The sequence below is a fragment of the Amaranthus tricolor genome, chromosome 8 (assembly GCF_026212465.1).
Source record: "Amaranthus tricolor cultivar Red isolate AtriRed21 chromosome 8, ASM2621246v1, whole genome shotgun sequence".
Classification (NCBI taxonomy): domain Eukaryota; kingdom Viridiplantae; phylum Streptophyta; class Magnoliopsida; order Caryophyllales; family Amaranthaceae; genus Amaranthus; species Amaranthus tricolor.
The window spans coordinates 30,485,746-30,505,990 of record NC_080054.1 but is presented as its reverse complement, the minus strand read 5'-3'; the positions used below and the strand labels follow the sequence as shown (position 1 = coordinate 30,505,990).

At 27.6% G+C, this 20,245-nt stretch overlaps 1 protein-coding gene across 2 annotated transcripts; it reads left to right on the top strand.

The window, feature by feature from the left end:
* The first annotated feature begins 683 nt into the window (after positions 1-683).
* LOC130820612 (F-box/kelch-repeat protein SKIP11-like) lies at positions 684-4,986 on the top strand. Of its 2 annotated transcripts, none has more exons than XM_057686048.1 (3): positions 684-1,016; positions 1,495-1,620; positions 1,754-4,986. In XM_057686048.1, the coding sequence occupies exon 3, from the start codon at positions 1,926-1,928 to the stop codon at positions 3,267-3,269; it is 1,344 nt and encodes a 447-aa protein (XP_057542031.1). In that variant the 5' UTR covers positions 684-1,016; positions 1,495-1,620; positions 1,754-1,925; the 3' UTR covers positions 3,270-4,986. The 2 variants fall into 2 exon arrangements, with proteins under 2 accessions (XP_057542031.1, XP_057542030.1); XM_057686047.1 differs by having other exon boundaries at positions 684-1,143.
* The last annotated feature ends 15,259 nt before the right edge of the window (positions 4,987-20,245 follow it).

The following is a 20,245-nucleotide window of genomic DNA, read 5'->3' as shown; positions in this document are numbered from 1 at the left end:
GGGCAAAGGAGGAGAAGAAGGGAAATAAAGGGTGGATAGGGGGACCCTTATGCTAAAAGATATGTGCTTCCAAAAACACATCCCCAAGAAAAACTCAAATATAAAGGAATATATATGATTGTTCAAAACAGAATTGATAATTTAATATTTATTTAATTTTATAATTGAATTTTATTTGACTCGACATTAAAAGTAAATTAACAATTAAAAATTATAAAAAATTAATATTATAAAAGTATAAAATTAGACGATTCAAAGAAAATTCTACTTAATTATATTTTTTCTTACATATTAGCCATAATATATAAAATAAGCACAAACAATAAATACTATCAATATAATGTAGCCAGTATTTCAAAATGAAAGTCATGTATGTTATCCGTTCTGAAATACTCGCTACATAACGATTTTTGAAATTATTCGTATTTCAAGCTTATTTTATATATTGTGGCTATTGTTTAAGAAAAAATATAATCAAGTAAGATTTTATTTGAATCGTCTAATTGTATACTTTCATAATATTAAGGTTTTATAATTTTCTAATGTATATAGTTTAATATATAAATAATCAAAATAATATATTGTAAATTTTAATTAGTAAAAAGTCAAATATAACAAATATAGTTAAAAGTGATGAAATACTTGTGTGTATGAATGTAACATTGTAAATGGTCTCGTACAAAAGTTGATGATTATATTTTTCACAAGAGTATGAGAATCCGAAGGAGTACTTAAATCAACTCTACTTCCCCCCTTTATTTTCTCTTCCTTCCTTATTTCCTTCCTTCTTCCTACTGAGAGATTCAGATTCACTGAAAACTTCTCTTCATTATTTCTGCAATTTTCAGAGATTTTAAGAAAACCCCTCTTTTAACAAGTACTAATTCCTGAACAAAAGAGAGATAATTTATTTGGGTTTTGTTTTTAAAACCCAACATAAACAAACAAACTCTGATGTTTTTTTTTTTGATATTCTTCTGCTACTTCATTACATTAGAAGATAATAAATATTAAAGGTTTCTTTTTTATTTTTTTGCTTACATAATCTTTCTCCATTCAGTCCCTTTTAATCTCCAATCAAATTTTTAATTTTTGTTTGTCCAATCAAATATCCTTTCTTTTCTTCCTCTCTTTATCCAATTTGTAAGTCCTGTCTTTTTCTTTCTATTTAATCTTTTTTCTTTTGATTGTTTTCTCTCAAAGTGTGTAGATCTAAACCAATTGTTTATTTGTTTAAAAGATTAGTTTTTGAAGGAAATAATAGAATGGGGTTTTGATTTTATTGGTTTTATTCTGATCTGAACTTGAAAGATCTGTTTTTGGTTCTTTTTTGTTCTAATTGGATTCATTTACATGGGTTTTAATTTTAATTTAATGGGGTTTTCCCTTTTTTTTGATTGATTGTTGATGAAACTGGGAAATTTTTTTTTTTTTATGTGCTCATTAATGGAGGATAAATATACCATATTTATGGACTTTAAATTTTGGGTACAGGGTAATTTTGCTTCTGGTATTGAAGAATGGAGAAATGAGGAAGCTTTGATTGGTCAAGCTTGGAAAGCAATTGAATGCATTGAATTGAAAAGCTATTTAGGATCAAAGTTGATTGGATTCAGATAGGTATGCCTTCTTATTCATCTTATTTCCTTGCTTTTGTATTAATTAAATTTGTTGGGATATTATTGTGTTCATTTGATTTGATTTGAAAATAAGTTTTTATTTGACTTTGATATGAAATATATTGATTGAATAGGTGTTTTAATTGGAAAAACTTGGGAGCTTCAATTGTTTTATTGGTTTGATTGAAGAAAGTAAGAAAATTGAACAAGTTTAACTTATATTTGATTAGATTGGATTGAATCCGAATTGGTTAGGGTTTAGATTTTTTGCTACCCCACCCTAATTGGGCTTGAATTAGCTTAGACATGTTGGAGGGAAGATCTTGCTTGGTGTCAAGAGCGTTGCCAAGCTCGTGTGAGCAAGAAACTAAGTGGGCTTACATGAGCTATCTAGTTGAAGTTGAGACAAACAATGGCAAACGCCGCTTAGAGTCGGATTGTGAAGGGGAAGGGGGGTTGAAGAAGTTAGTCAAAGTCTCTAACAAAGAGGAGAGATTATCTAGAGCTCAGTTTGATAGGTTATCCTTGTCTCGATCCCAAGTTGTTGGTCACTCTACAAACAAACACCAAACGAGTGATCAATCAGATATGGATTGCCTAATAAATCCTATAGGTCGTGACATGACTATTAATTGTCTCCTCCGTTGCTCAAGGGCGAATTATGGTTCAATAGCCTCTTTGAACCGAAGTTTCCGCTCTTTGGTCAAGAGTGGTGAGATTTACAGATTGAGACGGCAAAATGAGGTGATTGAGCATTGGGTTTATTTCTCTTGCCGCCTTCTAGAGTGGGTTGCGTTTGATCCAGTTAGTCGTCGTTGGATGCAGCTACCTAGGATGAATTCTAACGAATGCTTCATGTGTTCGGATAAAGAATCCTTGGCTGTTGGAACCGAACTACTTGTCTTTGGGAAGGACTTGATGTCTCATGTTATCTATAAGTATAACATATTGACGAACTCTTGGTCTTCTGGTATGAGTATGAACTTTCCTAGGTGTTTGTTCGGGTCTGCGAGTCTCGGAGAGATAGCCATCTTAGCTGGTGGTTGTGATTCACTAGGAAATATTCTGAGTTCTGCGGAGCTCTATGATTCAGAGCAGCAAACATGGGAAACCCTTCCTCCTATGATCAAACCAAGGAAAATGTGCTCTGGTATTTTCATGGATGATAAATTTTATGTGATCGGGGGGATTGGGGGCAGCGAGTCTAAGGTTTTAAATTGCGGTGAGGAGTTTGATCTTACCACAAAAACTTGGACCGAGATTCCTAACATGTCTCCGGCCAAATTTGGTGTTGCACTGGAGAACGATATGCCTGCTGCAGCCGAGGCTCCCCCGCTCCTGGCTGTTGTAAATAATGAATTATATGCCGCTGACTATGCTGACATGGTACTAAAGAAATATAATAAAGAGACTAAGGAGTGGGCAATTGTAGGGGGATTGCCTGAAAGAGCGGGCTCAATGAACGGTTGGGGTCTTGCTTTTCGGGCTTGTGGTGATCGGGTTATCGTTATTGGTGGGCCAAGGGTTCATGGTGAAGGGATCATTGAGGTCAACTCTTGGGTGCCTAGTGAAGGCCCTCCTCAATGGGAGCTGCTTGGTACTAAGCAGTCGGGTAGCTTTGTCTATAATTGTGCCGTCATGGGTTGTTAATGAAATTCGGAAAATATAGTGTTGGTGCCATTGAGCTATTCATCCGAAAATGGCGCTTTATAGGTGTTGCAAGGATTGATTTGTCCATCAGCTGGCCCGTCTTGCTAATGGGGTAATTATCTTGATGCTTCTGTTTATTTTTTACTACATTTCCGATTGGGGGGGATACAGGGAGGAATTAATTTCTGATTTTACGACTTGAAATTCAATTTGAATGTTTTAGGAGGTTTTCGGGTTTACTCCCTTTAATTCACATGATGAATATTTTCTTCGTCTCATTCATTTCTGGGCATCTCCAGTTTCTAGTGACCCTTCGATAAAAATTCAACAGCACAGAACAAGACTTTTAATAATTCAACGCACGGAGTAGATTTTTACCAATACCATTTACTAATTTTCATTTTAGCTTCACATTTTTCGTTGATGTTCATGGCTTTGTCACAAAGGAGAAAATAAAGCTCCTCATTATTGTGTATTTTTCACCTTTTCTTTTTGAATTTATGGGCTATAAATTTCATCTTTTTGTTGCAATAGTGTACCTCTTGATCTTTTTTTGAGTCATATACTCTTATTTGATACTCTAATATCGAACGTTCTTTACGGGGAATCCGAGTTCTCATGCTCGACGATTAATGCTCATAAGATTTGCATTTCTTAGCATTGATTCCCGATGAGATTTATTCTAGATCATTGCTAGATATTTCATCCAAGTGATTTGTGACAAAGACACTTGTGGTTTTGAACTGAAAGTTGATTATTGATGGTATTCGATTCTATGCATGTTATCGTTCAATTTCTTTTACCTTTCTATACTGGGGCGTTTGGCAAATAACTGTTGGTTGATGGTTTTTGGCTTATATGACTTTCGTTGTTTTTGTTGGCATTTAAACTTGCTGGATAAGTTACTTGTTGAAGGAGATATTTGGTAAAATTAGAAATTGGTTGTTGGTTGTTTGTGGAATAAAGGTCAACATGCCAAATGCCATTGAAATTAGCCAACTAGGGTAGTTTTTTTTATTTCGGCTTAAAAGCAAAAGCTGAATAAAAAGCCACATTTTAATGACTTTTTGATCGACCAACAAGCTAAAAGTTAAAAGTCAACACAAAAGCCAACTACCAAACACCTCAGTGTCAATCTTTCATAGATTAAAATGAGCAATTTTGAAGATCATTTGTTACAGTTAGATTTATCGCCACTTAGCGTTACGAATTACCGTACTAATCAAACCATGGCTAACATAGATTCCTGGTTGCTGTTTCTGTTTGTGAAAGAGGTAGAAAAGGGAAAAAAGCAGAGTGAAGTATTATTCTTATTTATGGGCATAGCATATTATATATACTAAATACTATATACTAAATACTATATACTATATACTATATACTATATGCTTCACTAGTTAAAATAGGTACATTGAATAAGACATGAGAAAAAAAATGTAAAATTTGGGTATCTAATTCTGTTGGAAGTTATATCAAATGAAGTCTAAAATGATGCAAAGTAGAAGGCATATGTTGAATGGTGTTCTTTTTTCAATTGCGTGATGTTGATATTAAATACTGTCTACTTTCTACTTGTGGTATAAGTATAAGTTTACTACATACATTTCCAATGGAATAAAAATGTTGTCTTTTGAGCTTAATGTTTCCTAAAATCTCGTTATCATTATAAGTTGTTATTCTAACATATTAGTCATTATTTTTTTTAATATGTATCAGGTTCTAACGAGTCTATTATTATTGTTATTATTATTATTATTATATATAATTAGTACAAGAATTTTCCGTATTCTTATTTTATTTTTAATTTTATTTTTGCTTTTAGCCTTACTAGAAACACTCGATTACTTGCATCTTAGTCTTTCATAGGGGATCTTAGTCCAACTATTGTTGTGCTTCTTTTTTTCATTTCTTTTTTTTCCTTTGATTAGAAATGGAATTGTGTGTTGTTAGTTTTTAGGTATAATTAGTGAAAATGAAATTAATGGGAAATATGTATTACTTGTTTGTTATATGAATGGAAAGTAACCAATTTAATTTTGATTCTTTCTCTTGTTGTTTGGCTAACATATACACATAAATCATTCATCAATTATGAAATTCATACTATTGTTAGAACATTTAGGTTATTTTTTCTCTGCTCTTTGCTTATTTATATTTTATACTACCTGTTGTTTGAAATACTTACTATATTTGAATTTTAATTATTATTTATTAGTCAATATTGTTTTACCTCTTATTCTCTATGCAGTCTTTTTATTTAATTATTCTCAATGCAGACTTTTATAATATTAACTTTTTACAATTTTTAACTATACACTGACTAAATATAATAAAATAAGGATCAAAACAATACGTTTGATAAGGTGAAAACAAAAGTGACAATTAATTAAACAAAGTATTCAAGTTATTATTTAATCTTGCTAAGGTTTGTTGGGGGAGTGTGAAAATTAAGTTGGCAAAGTGTTATGAGAGGGATCACATTTCTTAGATTAGATACTTAAACGTTTGCTTCGGTTATGACTCAGGTTTTTTTAATTAAAAAAATTCTTTTTATGATTGATATATTATTTTATGAACTCAAACCAAAATCAAATTAAAATTTTCAATCTAAATCCGATTAACTCTTTAAGTATAATTCAAAATATTTTTTTCAAACACAAATTTCAACTAAAAACTAAATTTAACTGCAAATTATATCAGAAAATTAAAATAATAATATAAATTCTCATTTAAAATAGTCTATAAATCGTGGGATAGTTCTAATTTGTGCTTAATAACTTAACTAAATTTATTGAATTATCCACTTTTACACTTAAAATACTTACTTTTAATTGTTCAATGTTTAATGTCATTTTAAATGTTAAAATTTGATTATGATGATGATTTATTTGTTCAAAAGAATCACTTCTAACTTATCTCAATGTGAGACGATTTCATACAAGAGTTGTTTAAGAATTGCTTGAAAGTAAACCAAAAAATTGAAAATAGTAAAATTGAAAAAAACTTAAATGATGCTTAATTTTGTTGTAAGAACATTTAGGTGGGCCTCCATCTATTGTTCACGCTGTAACTAACAGTTATTTGTAAGACAGACTAAATACAGTTTAAGCACTTTGGCTTTTACTAATTTTTGTCAACAGCTGGATATTACAGGAATACAACCTGGTTGCCATGACAGCTTCAAATTTATTAATTTATTATTAATCATCAATTATTATTGAAAGAGAAAAAAGAGTCGTCAAATCTAATCAAAGTAGAAAGTTTAGTGGGTGTGGCCGTGTGGGCCAAACAAGTCTCCTTTGCGTGCGAGACTTTGATTAATTCTGACTTTACATTGATTAACATCATAATAATCATCACTAATTCCCTTTTACTCACGTTTTTCGACCGAATTTTTTGGCTTTTTTATTTACTCAATTAATTATTACTACTCTGTCCATTGAATTAGACTTGAAAAAAAATTACATGTTTTTTTATTGAAAAGGTTAATATTTTATAATAAATGAAGAGTAATTAAATTTTATGGATAAAATTAATAGAGTTTTTTTCAAATAAAAAATAAGTAAAATAATTTGAAATAGAAAATGATACAAATTGAATTAGTGTTTTCCAATTATGATATCTGCTGTTTCTTCATCTAATTGACTTGGATTTCATACTCCTTGTTTGCATTTCTATTTTATTTTATATTCTTTTTTATTTAATTTTTGCAATTTAGTTGTAATAAGGTATAAGTTCAAAATGTAGACAAAGAATCCAAATCGACAACCCATATATAGCATCACTGCATCAGCGATGAGTATGATGATAGTGTTTTTCAAAGTAAATCATAGTGAGTTTTTTTCAAAATAATTTAGGTTGCATTTGGAAATAAGTATTTTATTTTATATTATAGATTTCAATTATGAAATCATTAATGTAGAATTTGAGAATGATAATGTTTGGAAGATCATTCTTAAATACTCATCTTTAATTGATTCAAATCTAAATTTAAAATTTTTTTATTTGCCAAATATTAGATTTGAGTCAAATTTATATTTTCAAATGAAATACTCATTCTCAAAGTTAGCATTAGCAAATTCAAATAAATGGAGAAATTAATCTTTACTTTTCTATATCTACTGAAAACTATGTTCAACTTCTCTGTTATTGAATTAAATATCTCAAATAGAAACAGAGCAAATATAATTAAGCCAGTAAAGATGAATAGGCGTCACATGACATCGACACATATACCAACTTTTTATAAAATGTACTTTCTCTATTCTATAATACTTGCTACTGAGTGTGAGATACTATGTAGAAGAATGTCACTATCAATAGCAAATATTATGAAACAGAGGAAGTATTATTTGCAGATATTCAGGTTTAAACATGTGTTTTAAAACAATGCAAAAGGCAAACAAGACATGCAAAAAAGAACAAAAGAAAATTCCTTTTCGATCTCTATGTCCCATTTTGCGTACACTCAGTGTAATTAAAAATTATAAAAATTTAATATATAGAACACTTGGATTGAATAAAAGGTTATATATTATTACATGTAGTGAAGCTAAAACCTTTGTATATCATTAAGATTATAAGTAATCATTTTAAGTTAATTAGTGTATATATTGGACCAACCAATAGAGATATTCTCACCATAAAACCATCTCATTGAAGTTTTGTGGTACTGAAAATGGAATTTTTGAAATACTTAAGCAAAAAAAATAATAATTAAATAAACTAAGTTCTAACTGCGAACAAGTCAAAAAAGACAAAAATAGTTGTTCCCACTTAGTAACTGGGAACAGCTATTTTGTCTTGTTGCTGTTCGCAGTTACTAACTGCGAACAGGTCAAATAGCTGTTCGCAGTTAGTAAGTGCGAACAGCTATTTTGTCTTTTTTGACTTGTTCGCAGTTACTAACTGCGAACAACCCCAAACATCAAATTTGAAAATTTCACACTTACTTTTGAAATAAGTTTGATTCTTAGTTTATTTTGTTAATATTTTTTTTTTCTTTATGTTTTTTAAATTTTCCTGAAAATGATCCTCACATGTCACATCATATTGGCCCAACTGTAAGAGTAGCAACTTCCAAAATCTCGGCCTTTATGAAAATGGAATATAACGTATCATTATATGGACTACCCTGGCGTTTAGCTATCTGGCCCAAACCTCCTTGACTGGAACCTGAAAAAAATTACAAAACACTTGAATTTTTAAATAGCAAAATAATAAAATTATATTTTTTTACAATGTTATTGTTATTTTGATCATACGATATATTTTGATTAGAATATATTTATTGTTTAGTGCTTGTACCGTCACTAAAATAGAGTTAAAAAATTCATTTTCATATACACATAATTGCATAAAACACCCACATTTAAATAGTTATTTATATGATAATCCCTAAACAATTCGAAAAGGTTTTGATTATGAAAAAATAAATAAGCATAAAATAAATGTCAATGTAAAGTGGAATAAAGATTAGTTTGGATCATAATAAGAATATTAATCCAGTTGATTGTTATACAAAAACTTGATGCCAATTGCCAATTATGCTCACGGTTGATTAACACTAATTGAATCTTTTTCCTTAGTTTTATCTACACTTGTCTTTCATATACTTGTTTTCTAATCAATTTTTTTTTTCATTTACAACTTAATTATGGTATTTGATAAGTGGTAAAAAAATTTTAATATAGCAAATCAATAACGATAAGGTAAAGATAAGGTACTCGATGCAAACCTTACTTCCATTTGGCAAATGATTGTTAATTTAAATTGTTGAATAGCTTGATCAACTGTAAGTGTTGGCAGATATAACTTGATAAGCTTACTATTTAACCCTGCTAGTATTGAGATATTTAGTAAAATTTAATGGATTAAAAGAGCCAACTAGTCATAGTAATTTATGGTTTAGCCTAAAAGCCAAATTTTCAACTAGCTAAAGCCATTTACTAAACGTCTTTTTTTTAAAGACTTGACCAAAGAAAAGTCCAAAACCAAAAGTCAATAACAAAGTCAAATAAAAAATCAGTTATCAAACACACCTTTTAAGTAATAGTACTTATATTAGATAATTATTATTTGTTTTGGATCAGAGTTAAGCTAGATAATCCCTACAACCAAAGGAAAAAATGTCAAATTTAATCTTTACTATAGGTATTGAGAATCAAATTCATATTACTAGGTTAAAACTATCAACCACTAAGCAAGCTCAAGGTTTAAATAATTATGTTTTGTTATGTATTTTGGCAACATGTATATAGAAACTCTCAACATACGTGTGACAATATTTAGTTCTCTATCACCTAAAAAAAAATTAGTTTCTTTTTTCTTGAGTTGTATAGCGCGAATAAAAACAACATGCACAACATATTCTTCGATATGTCACAATCATGCTGGGAGGTGCAAATTGAAATGAAGTCATGAATATAAGTTCTAGAACATTTCAACGGATATAATATGGAGAAGATGGTGCTCCATATCAATCACTAGTTGTAATCAGGATTTTAGAATGAATGTAGCTTTAATCACCAATCACTTTCTTATCATATTGGCTATTGCATTGTCTAAGTAAGAACTATGTGCTATTCTTTATCATCTCTTTTCCTTTTTCTTTTTTTTTTTTTAATATTTTTTGGAAGTCCAATTAGAGAAGAGATTTGTGGTTCAATTAGTATATTATTAGGTCACATCTAATCTAATACAAGCGTCATATTGTCTTCTTGAGTTTTGACTTTATTATTATTATATCTATCACATTAAATCTTTAACCTTTGCCCTACTCTTATTACAAGAATTCTTATAAGAGACGGTCTCTTTGAGAGACTATTTCTAATTGGACCGATTTATTATATATTTTTCAAAATATTGTAAGTAGGCAATAAAAATGATAAAAATAGACATTTAAGATATTGAAAGTAGGCATTAAGAATACAGTAAGTAAGCATTAGGATAGTATAAGTAGCTAGACATTAAGAACACAATAAGTAAACATTAATCTTTAATGGGTTGGGCTTGAGATATGTCTCTCAATAGACCATTTGTACTCTTATTAAGTTATTTCTCAAATTTGCTTTATACATAAGTTAAATTATTCATTAGATATAAATTATTTAGACATTTTCTTTTAAACTTGTTGAATTGAAAGACGGTCTCTCGCTATATTATACTGATTTTATATTGTAATTTTGACTCTCACCTCCCTTTAATTTTATATTAATTTTGGCAAATTCAACATTGCATTTTTTGGCGTTTTAATTAGCTCGAGTTACAATATTAGTAGTAGCAACTATATATATCAATCTTGTACAATTTTAATTAACTCATGTCAATATATCCGGCTCATAAAAGCTATAATCAATGTCTAAAGAAGGTTGGATTGGAAGATTTCATTCCATAACTTTATCAAAAGAGATACGAAAGTTATCGACAATGAAAATTTCAACTCAAGAAAGGCTAGCAAAAAGAAACAAAAAGAACCACAACACGCTATAGGTGAAGATTGAAGACAAATAATAAGACAATGTAACTAGGTAAAACACGACAAGTATTAAAACTAATAACAATATTATAGTTAATTGCTAATAATTAATCATACAACTATTAATGAGATGAACAATAGATCTTAAAAAAGAAATGTGTAGTAGTAAATAGAGAAGACCCTCACAATGGAGTGGTGGGTATTGGGTCATGAGTATAATTCTAAAATGATGCCCTACTTTGGCTACTTAGAGGTTTACATGTCTATCTTTCCGGTATTTCATATCAGAAAATGAATGTTTGAGCTTAATTAATTTTTGCAGAAAAGTATTCGTGAAGCAACTAATTCGATCATAAGTTTAAGTCGCTTTTTATTCAGTTGTTTTCTTTATATGGTATCAAAGGTCAATATAACAAAAAGTCACGAATTTGAATTTCAAACACCCCTAAAATTCAAGTGGGATATGACACCAAATATGTGGAGGGTTTGTGTTGTATTTATACTTTTAGCCCAAAGAGCTCTTACATAATTAAAGAACACGTTAGAATATATAACATATCCTGAAACATGAATTATCAAATTAAACCTTTAATGTATACAAAGCTCATTTTACGCTGCAAAGATCAACTATTCTCTTCGTGCGCCTTGTTACTGATTTTATGGTGTATTCTACTTGATATAACTCACCCATTAGGCCATGACCTTGTGTGTCTTATCAAAGCCAAACACGTTGATTCTCCGTTATATGAATCAAGTAACAAAGTGCATAGCATCCAACAAACAAGATCGATCCAACTCAAGAATTACAAGTTGCTTAGTGGTTGAGGCTTTTCTTTTCACTTATATAATAAAATTTTGATTTTAACTATTTACAAAAAAAATTAATTCTTATTTCCTACTTACAGGTAGGAAATTTTATAGCTTTATCCCGATAAAAAAAAAATTAAAGTAATGAATGATCATATAACAGAGATGAGGGAATTAGGTCTTATCTCATTGAAAAACATATAGCACTTTTTCAAATGAGATTATTGAGTTGATTCACATTTAGCTCTCTCCTCTCTTCAGTCTATTCAGTAATAAAAATAAATTTAATAATAAAAAGAATAATTTTATAATTTATGAATAAGGTAACAAAAATATTTTCTTTAAATTGGAGAGTAAAAATCTGATGATGGGACCAATTATTTAGAGCATCAATGCTTTAAAACGAAAAAAGTAACACAAATGGAAATGGGGGAAAAATTGAAGTTATTAGCATCTTGAGCTCCATTATGTTTTGCGCACCCAAATTAAAGGGCATAAACTCATGTCAATATCTTTTAAGATTTGATTATGTGTAGATCCACAACGTTAAGCACGTATCAACTTAAATAACTAATTTATTTGTGATAAGACATAATGATTTTTCATTTTAATGATTGTGAAAGTTTCTCACACTAATATGCTTTTTTAGGCTAATATTCAATACTAATATGTAATATGGGTCGTCTTATACACAACATTTTTTTAAATGAAAAAAATTATAGTCAGATGACCAATAATGCAATATCACACTAAAAAATATTTATAATCGAAAAATCAATACACTAGCAAAAAAAATTATAGACAAATTGATCAACAGTTGCGTGAGTGTATGAAAACTAAAATTCTTTTAAATTACGAAAAATTACTGTGAATGATACAATTTTTCTTAAATTTTTCTACAATAATACCAACTTTTAATCAACATGAATAACACCAAACTTAGGAGTTTTTTTTTCTAGAATAGTATCAATTTTAGTTTATTAGCTAATTTATAAAATTTTTTGTCATATAATCTGCTATAGTTTGCTAAGAAAACATCCCCTAAGTTGGTATTATTCATGGTTAATCAAAAATTGATATTATCATAGGGAAATAAGTAAAATGTTGTATTATTCATGATAATTTTTTCTTTAAATTAATAGGATAAAAAATTATTACAATATTAAGATTGTGAGCAGTTTTTTTAGATAAATTTCAAATTTAATGCTCTTCTAGATTATATAATTAATGGTTATATATTTAAATTTTTTCTAATTCTCATCAAAATTGGTTATGAGATGTTCTTTAGGAAATTCCTATTATTTATAGACAGATTATGTACAAAAGTATGCATGTGCATAGGGGTTCACCCATGATTGGGCATGTATGAAATTATGATCTCCTTCCTATGTTACATGTTGTTTGTTATATTTGATTAAAAAACTCTCATAATTTTAATTAAAGTGTAATAAATAATTAATTAAACAAGGGGAATATGTCAATGTTTATTCTTTGGTCAAGGCTTAACCTTTACTTGATCAAAATCTCTTGCAATTTCAACATATCTAATTAGTGATTACAAATTAAGCATTTAAGCTTAATTATTTTCAAATAGTGGTAAAGATCAAAAAATTTGTTTCCATCATTCAACCATAGCTACAAATATATTCTTATAAATATAATATTATTACTTGTAATAAGTCTGACTTCACCAAAATCGATTATGGTTTTAATCAAGATCTAACCCGATTATTTATCCGACAAATCAGTCTCAAGTTATCCAATCAGATTTAAAACCCGAATATCAAATTCTCCAATTCATGCACTCAAACATATTTGTGCCTTTTTACACTCAATTTCCAAACATATAATTATGGAAGTTACAACCACCGTACGTTACACTAATTGATCCATCATTAAGATACTTCTACAACAAAGTTTAAAGTAGCAAACATCAAATATGGTGGAGTAACCATATATATCTGGTCTGCCGTGTAGTTAAGGAACCATACAATAATGGAAATTAAATGTGCAACCAAATTAAAGGTACCCTAGGAACTTAAAATATAACATGCCTTAAATCATAAGGTGCTTATGCCAGCTCAAAAAAACATACTAATTTAATCGCAACTGGAAAGACAATCGAAGCTAGTACCGTGATATAATGATTCTACGTACATTTATACGTCTTACAAATGCAGCTTTACTTCTTAAGGTATGTACCTTAATATAATTTTAAAAAATAAAAAATAAAAATGTTAATTATACATCTTAATATAATTCAAAATTATTTAACAGTCGATTTTAATATATATATATATATATATAGAGAGAGCAGTTACCATAACTTATAGTTAGAATTCTAAGTCTTCGCTCTGTGAGTACAATAGCGAGTGTTTGAATGTTGGCTTTTAGGTTGATTTTTGGTTTTTGATTATTGGCTTGTTGGTTGGTAAATGGTTTTTAATTCAAAATAAAAAAGCTGCTCCAATTAGTTTTTTTTGCCTTTTGGCCTGTTGACCTATTCTCTCTTTAATAAACAACGAACAATCAATACTTAAATTTACCAAACATCTTCATAATCAATTTGTTTTTTCAGCTAATTTAAAAGCTAATAAAACAACCAAAATTACGAGCAAGTCAAACATACCAGAGTTCTGGTCCACAGACCACGGGCAAAGAGGCTTTCACCAGATGCAATTTGCTTGCACTTTCTCACATGGGATTCTCATCATTTTTAGGTGATTTTTATAACCTAATTCACATGGCGTTGTGCCCATTTGCTTTCTGCCCAATTATTATGATTTGATTTCGATTTAAACACCATGTTTTTTTGCCTATACTTGTGTATGTGGTGGGTTTTGATAGTGATTAGTGGTTATGTGAATAATTGGGCACTATCTCTTTTTAGTGTGTATATATATATATATATATATATATATATATATATGTATATATGTATATATATATGTATATATGTATATATATATGTATATATGTATATATATGTATGTATATATGTATATATATGTATATATATGTATATATATGTATGTATATATATATATATGTATATGTATATATATATATGTGTATATATGTATATATATATATATGTGTATATATGTATATATATATATATGTGTATATATATATATATATATGTATATATATATATATATGTATATATATATATATATGTATATATATATATATATGTATATATATATATATATATTATAGTTTGGTGTCATGAATTATTTTACATATATTAAAATAACGTGTACTAATTTAAAATTACAATTTATGAGTTGAAAAGTACGAGTTAGTTTGAAGTGCGCATTGGACATTCTAGTAAGGAACATTAGTGGTTCTATAGGGCCATCTAAATCATGAGATTTCAGATATCAGTTTACATTATAAATTAATCTTTGCGTGATCACCTAAACGCCAATTATTTATTTTTCAATAAAATTAATTATTGTGTATAATTGTTGAAAATAAACCTCTATTATTTATATCCTTCTTTGAACGTCAAATAATTAGGTGAAATTGTCCGCAATAAACAAACATTTAATCAATTCATTGAAAATAAACTCGCCTACTGTTTATTTATAAATAAATCTGCCTATTATGTATGATTGCCGAAAATAAATCCATCTTTGTAATTTATTCCTCATGGTTAAAGGAAGCCAAAGGTATTTTTCATGGAACTTTTATAATTGAAACTTGCAATTCATATAATATTCTCAGATAAACAGGTCAGGTTGTTAAATTTATTAAAGTGAATTTGCTCATCTTTAACTTCTAATTTCACAATTTTCATTTTACGTGCCAGAATATCATGACCATGAGCATGGGTCTTTCATATATAAGGGCAAATAAATTTAGTGGAACCCATTAAATATTAATATCATTTATCTTTTTTAAAAAATTTACAACAAAAAAGTTAAGTATTATAATTCCCCTTCTTGGGTGTATGTCAGCAATGCATTAAATTAATATTTAAAATCTCTAATTACATAGAATAAAAAATTATATAAAATTAATATTAATAATAATTATATTAATAAAAATCAAACAATATCTCATTAAATAATTGATAAATAATGAAACATAAAAATATTGATTGATGAATAGTGTTAAGAAATAGAGTAGTAGCGGATTTTGGTGGAAAGGAAGGAGGGTAGACTTTATAAATTGATGCAACAAAACAAATAACAAGGGATTTTATAGATGGTCTAATGATGTGTGTTTCCATACATGTCATTTAAAGTTAGTAGCTCGTTTCACTGCATTTTTCAATTTGACAAACCATATACAATGTTAAAAGCAAAAGGTCAAAAAAGCAAACTAAGAAATATCTTAGTAACAGCTAATAAAAAATCAATTTTAATTATTAATCAAATAAGTTAATTAAAACATTCAACCACTATTTGTTAAACGCTCCCAAAATTTTATAAATTTTATTATTTAAAGTGTTGACCAATGATTTCTAATATTGAATAAATCAAACAAGACAATTGAAATTGAAAAATGCGAGAATAAAAGGATGAAATTTAATATTATAAGCTTCTATCAAAAGAATATATCAAATTCATTTTAACAAAACTTTCAAGTGTTAAATTAGTGAAGTAACGATAGAATTAAGTATTGTCTCAGATATCTTAATTATAACATGTATTATTTTATTGGAAAATTATTAATGGTACCCCTAAGTTTTTACACTTTATCAATGGTAGCTCTAAGTTTTTTTGATTATCAATAGTACCCTCGTGTTATTGAGCGTCTTACAACTGTAACCTTTTCTAATTTTTTTTCGTCTAAAACCATCCAAAATTGTTAGCTTTTTTCTTTTTTTCCTTTATGTTTTAAATTAAAAAATAAAGGAAAAAAGAAAAAGGTTAATGATTTTTGACGGGTTTGAACAGAAAAGTTACGGTTTTAAGACGCTCAATAACACGAGAGTATTGTTAATAATCGAAAAAACTTAGAAGTACCATTAATAAAGTGCAAAAACTCAGAAGTAGTAATAATAATTTCTCTATTTTATCATACTAAGATAAGATTCTGATTTCAGTGTCCTATTTTAACTTTCTCCTTCCATGAACTTAGTCCTTATAGGTCATTTGAACACACAAATACTTCTCAAAGATGCCCAAATTACAACATTCAAGATGGAAGGAAGACTTTCAAAGTTATCACCAATGTATGATACTCGTTTTGCCAAGTCTTTCAATAAGCAAAGAATTAAATGTACAAAGTTTTGGTCCCCCAACTCAACCCCACCTCTTCTTTATTGAAAATGACTTAATTATCTTTTTTTTTCCCTCTATTTAAGGGCCTATTCTCTTAATTAACCTTTTATATTAAATGCATTAGAAAAGTTTGATTTTTAGTTACTCCATTGTATTTAATACTTCCTCCGTTTCTTTTTATTTATACACTTTAAATTTTTCAACTTTAGAAGATAAAAATTTAAATTTAATTTTTAAAGTATATATTCAAGACAAAATATATTCATGTGGAATCCTGTTAAATTTATCCTAATGCTAAAAATTTTAATATATAACTTTTATAATTTTTTATTATACGTACTATGAGATATCGAGACTCAAAATTTATGAAATACGTGAAAAAGTAGAGTGAACAAATAAAAAAAACGACAGAATAGTTGAAAATTACTTTTACTAATTGGATTTTAATCCAACGAGTTGAAATATTGAAATTACAAGTAAAATAAAAAAGCTAAATTTTATTTTTTTAGTAAATAATTAACAACTAACAACTAAGTTTTTTTAAATAACTCATTTGTATATTAACTTATTTAATTTAGCTTAATAGTTAATGAAAATATAAGTACTACCAGCTCTATATAAATTAACTGAATCAACAAACAATTATTTTTCAAATAACCCATTAAATATTATATTTGCTCGAGGGAGATTTTTTTTTATTGAGATTTTAGATATTAGATTTATTAATAGAATTTTTTTATTTGTTTGAACATACATATATCCAAAATCCAAATGGATAGCCATAACTTAGTATGGGATGGATATGAGATAGGATTTAGAAATAATCTACTCCTATATAATACTTTTCCATTTCAATATAGTCGCAACACTGAAAATATAAACATTATTCACTTATCTACCTTATTTTGTGATTAATTTGTAATTTATAAGTTAAAAACATAGTCAAGTGAGATTTTGTTTGATTCGTCTCGATGCAAAGATTATTAATATCAAATTTTTATAGTTTTTTATTATACATAATTATGCATAGTTTTTCATAATATTCATTGATTACTCTTCATCTGTATGTTATTCTTAATCAAAATATCAAAATATAGTGAATTAAAATTTTATTTGATTCGTTTCAATGTTAAGTTTTATTATCATCAAATTCTTATAAATTTTCATTATGTGTATTACAGACATTTAAAATTAAATTATATAATAAATATAATGCAAAAATAGAATAATTAGTGTGGATTGGAGGGACTTAACGGAGTCAATTGTTCTTGGTCTTACCTGTGAGGCTGTGACTCGTTTTGAGTTGTGAGTCTAAGTAGGTAATTGAATTTTTATTGTTTTTTAATTTTAGTATTTCCTTCGTTTTTTTTATTGTTTCTGTCAACTTTTTATATATTTTTAATGAGATATTAAATAGATATATTATTTCTTCCATATATAATATCTTTCAAAAACAAAGTCAAATTTTTTATTTTAAAGTTAAATACTTTAAATGAAAACAACATAAATAATATTTTATTTTCCTTTAAAAAAGTAAAGGAAGAATTTGTTTAAAAAAAAGGACGAGATCTAGACTAGAAACAAGGTAAAGGCATGAAAATGGGTATGGGACTTGTACGTTTTTTTTTTAACACCTCAAACGTCGGCTTTTGTGACATCAATCTCACACCGGGTCCCACTCCTCTACGGAAGGTGACACGTGAAGTACCCTCCTCTTTCCCTCTATCTTTACATTTTATTTCTTATTTTTATTTTTTTTTATTAATTAATTCTCCACTCAGTTTTCACATGTTCTTCTCATAGAATTTACGAATTTTAGTGTTATTTTGATTATGATTTCTCATCGATTTATATGGAAAAATATATTTATATGGGATCTTAATAGATTTCTCTCAATGTATATTTTTTAAATGTTAATTCTTTTAGAATTTTTAAAAACTCATAATTAAAATTATTTCACTTTTGAGTTTACATTAAAATCTATGCAAAAATAAATGGAAAAAATAAATAAAAATTAAGGAATTACTATATTTATAAATTTCTTTATTATCAGTTTTAGTCTCTATGATTAATTGTTTCATTTATTTTTATTATTGTTGACTAGTTATTGTTAATTGCATTTTATTGTTATTATATTTATATACTAAATAAAACTTAATCAAGTATAATTTTATTTACCTTAAAAAAATATATAATTTTAATTTTATTTAATTTATTTGAAATAAATTTTATTAATAAACTTTAATAATTTTTAACAAAATACAATTCATAAGTTCATCAAAGTACGAGAGCATGACCCACGCCTCCTCTGTCTCCCATAGAAATTTGCAATTTCATTTTTTTACCCCTTCTATACAATTTTTTTTGTCAAAAATCAATTTTTCTCTTTACATTATGCATAGCCGCATAGGCCAAGTGTAATACTGTTCTTGATCTACGATTTTTGTTATATTTTTTTATTATAGTTCATAGTTACTAGTAGAATTTATTATATTTTTATTTTTACTATAAATCACACATTTTTAATTATATATTTATGTTATATTTTTATATTACTCCCTTAAATTCACTTAAAATGTGACATTTACTTTTTACGATGCACTTATTACTTTTAATTTGTATTTTATTTCTAATTTATAAATTAAAATATAGTCAAGCGAGATCTTGTTTTTTTAATGTTAGAACTAATTTGAAACCGATAAAGTATATATAATGAGTATGTTTTAATATACTACTCCCTCCATTCTTTTTTGTTTGTCCACTTTATTTTTTTCACGTATTTCAACATAAATTTTGAACTTCGATATCTCATACTTCCTCCTATTCACCTTAGGAGTCCCATTTGACTTTTCACGGATTTTAAGGAGAGTCAAAAGTGAGACCCTAAGGGTAGGAAAGAGAGTGATATTATGGGTTTTTAATGTAAGGGAGGAAAATTAGTATGGGTAATGGAGGGTATAATTGAAAATAGGATAAAGCTACTAAGGGCATAAAAGTCAAAAACCCATACCAAAAATAAAAATGGGACAATTAAGATGACTTGATCATAAAAGGAAATGAGACACATAAGCTGAATAGGAGGGAGTAGTATGTATGATAAAAAATTGTAAAAATTATGTATTAAAATTCTTGCACTAAGACGAACATAACAAGATCTCACCTGAATATATTTTGTTAAATATATACATCAACAATCAAATTTAAATTTTTATCGTATAAAGTGAAAAAAAATTAAAGTAGAAAAAAAAAAAAAGGAAAACTTGGTGTATGAGAAATATGACGATGCATTATTTTTCGTATTTATAGGATTTGATATCGGCGACAGGCGACAAGGACCATATTTATATTTATAATTAAATAAAATTAGATTTAGAAAATCAATAGGTTTCCTTTTCGAAGCATCTCAAACCTCAATTTGTAGGGTAATTAAAAATTGAAAATTAATAAAATATTGC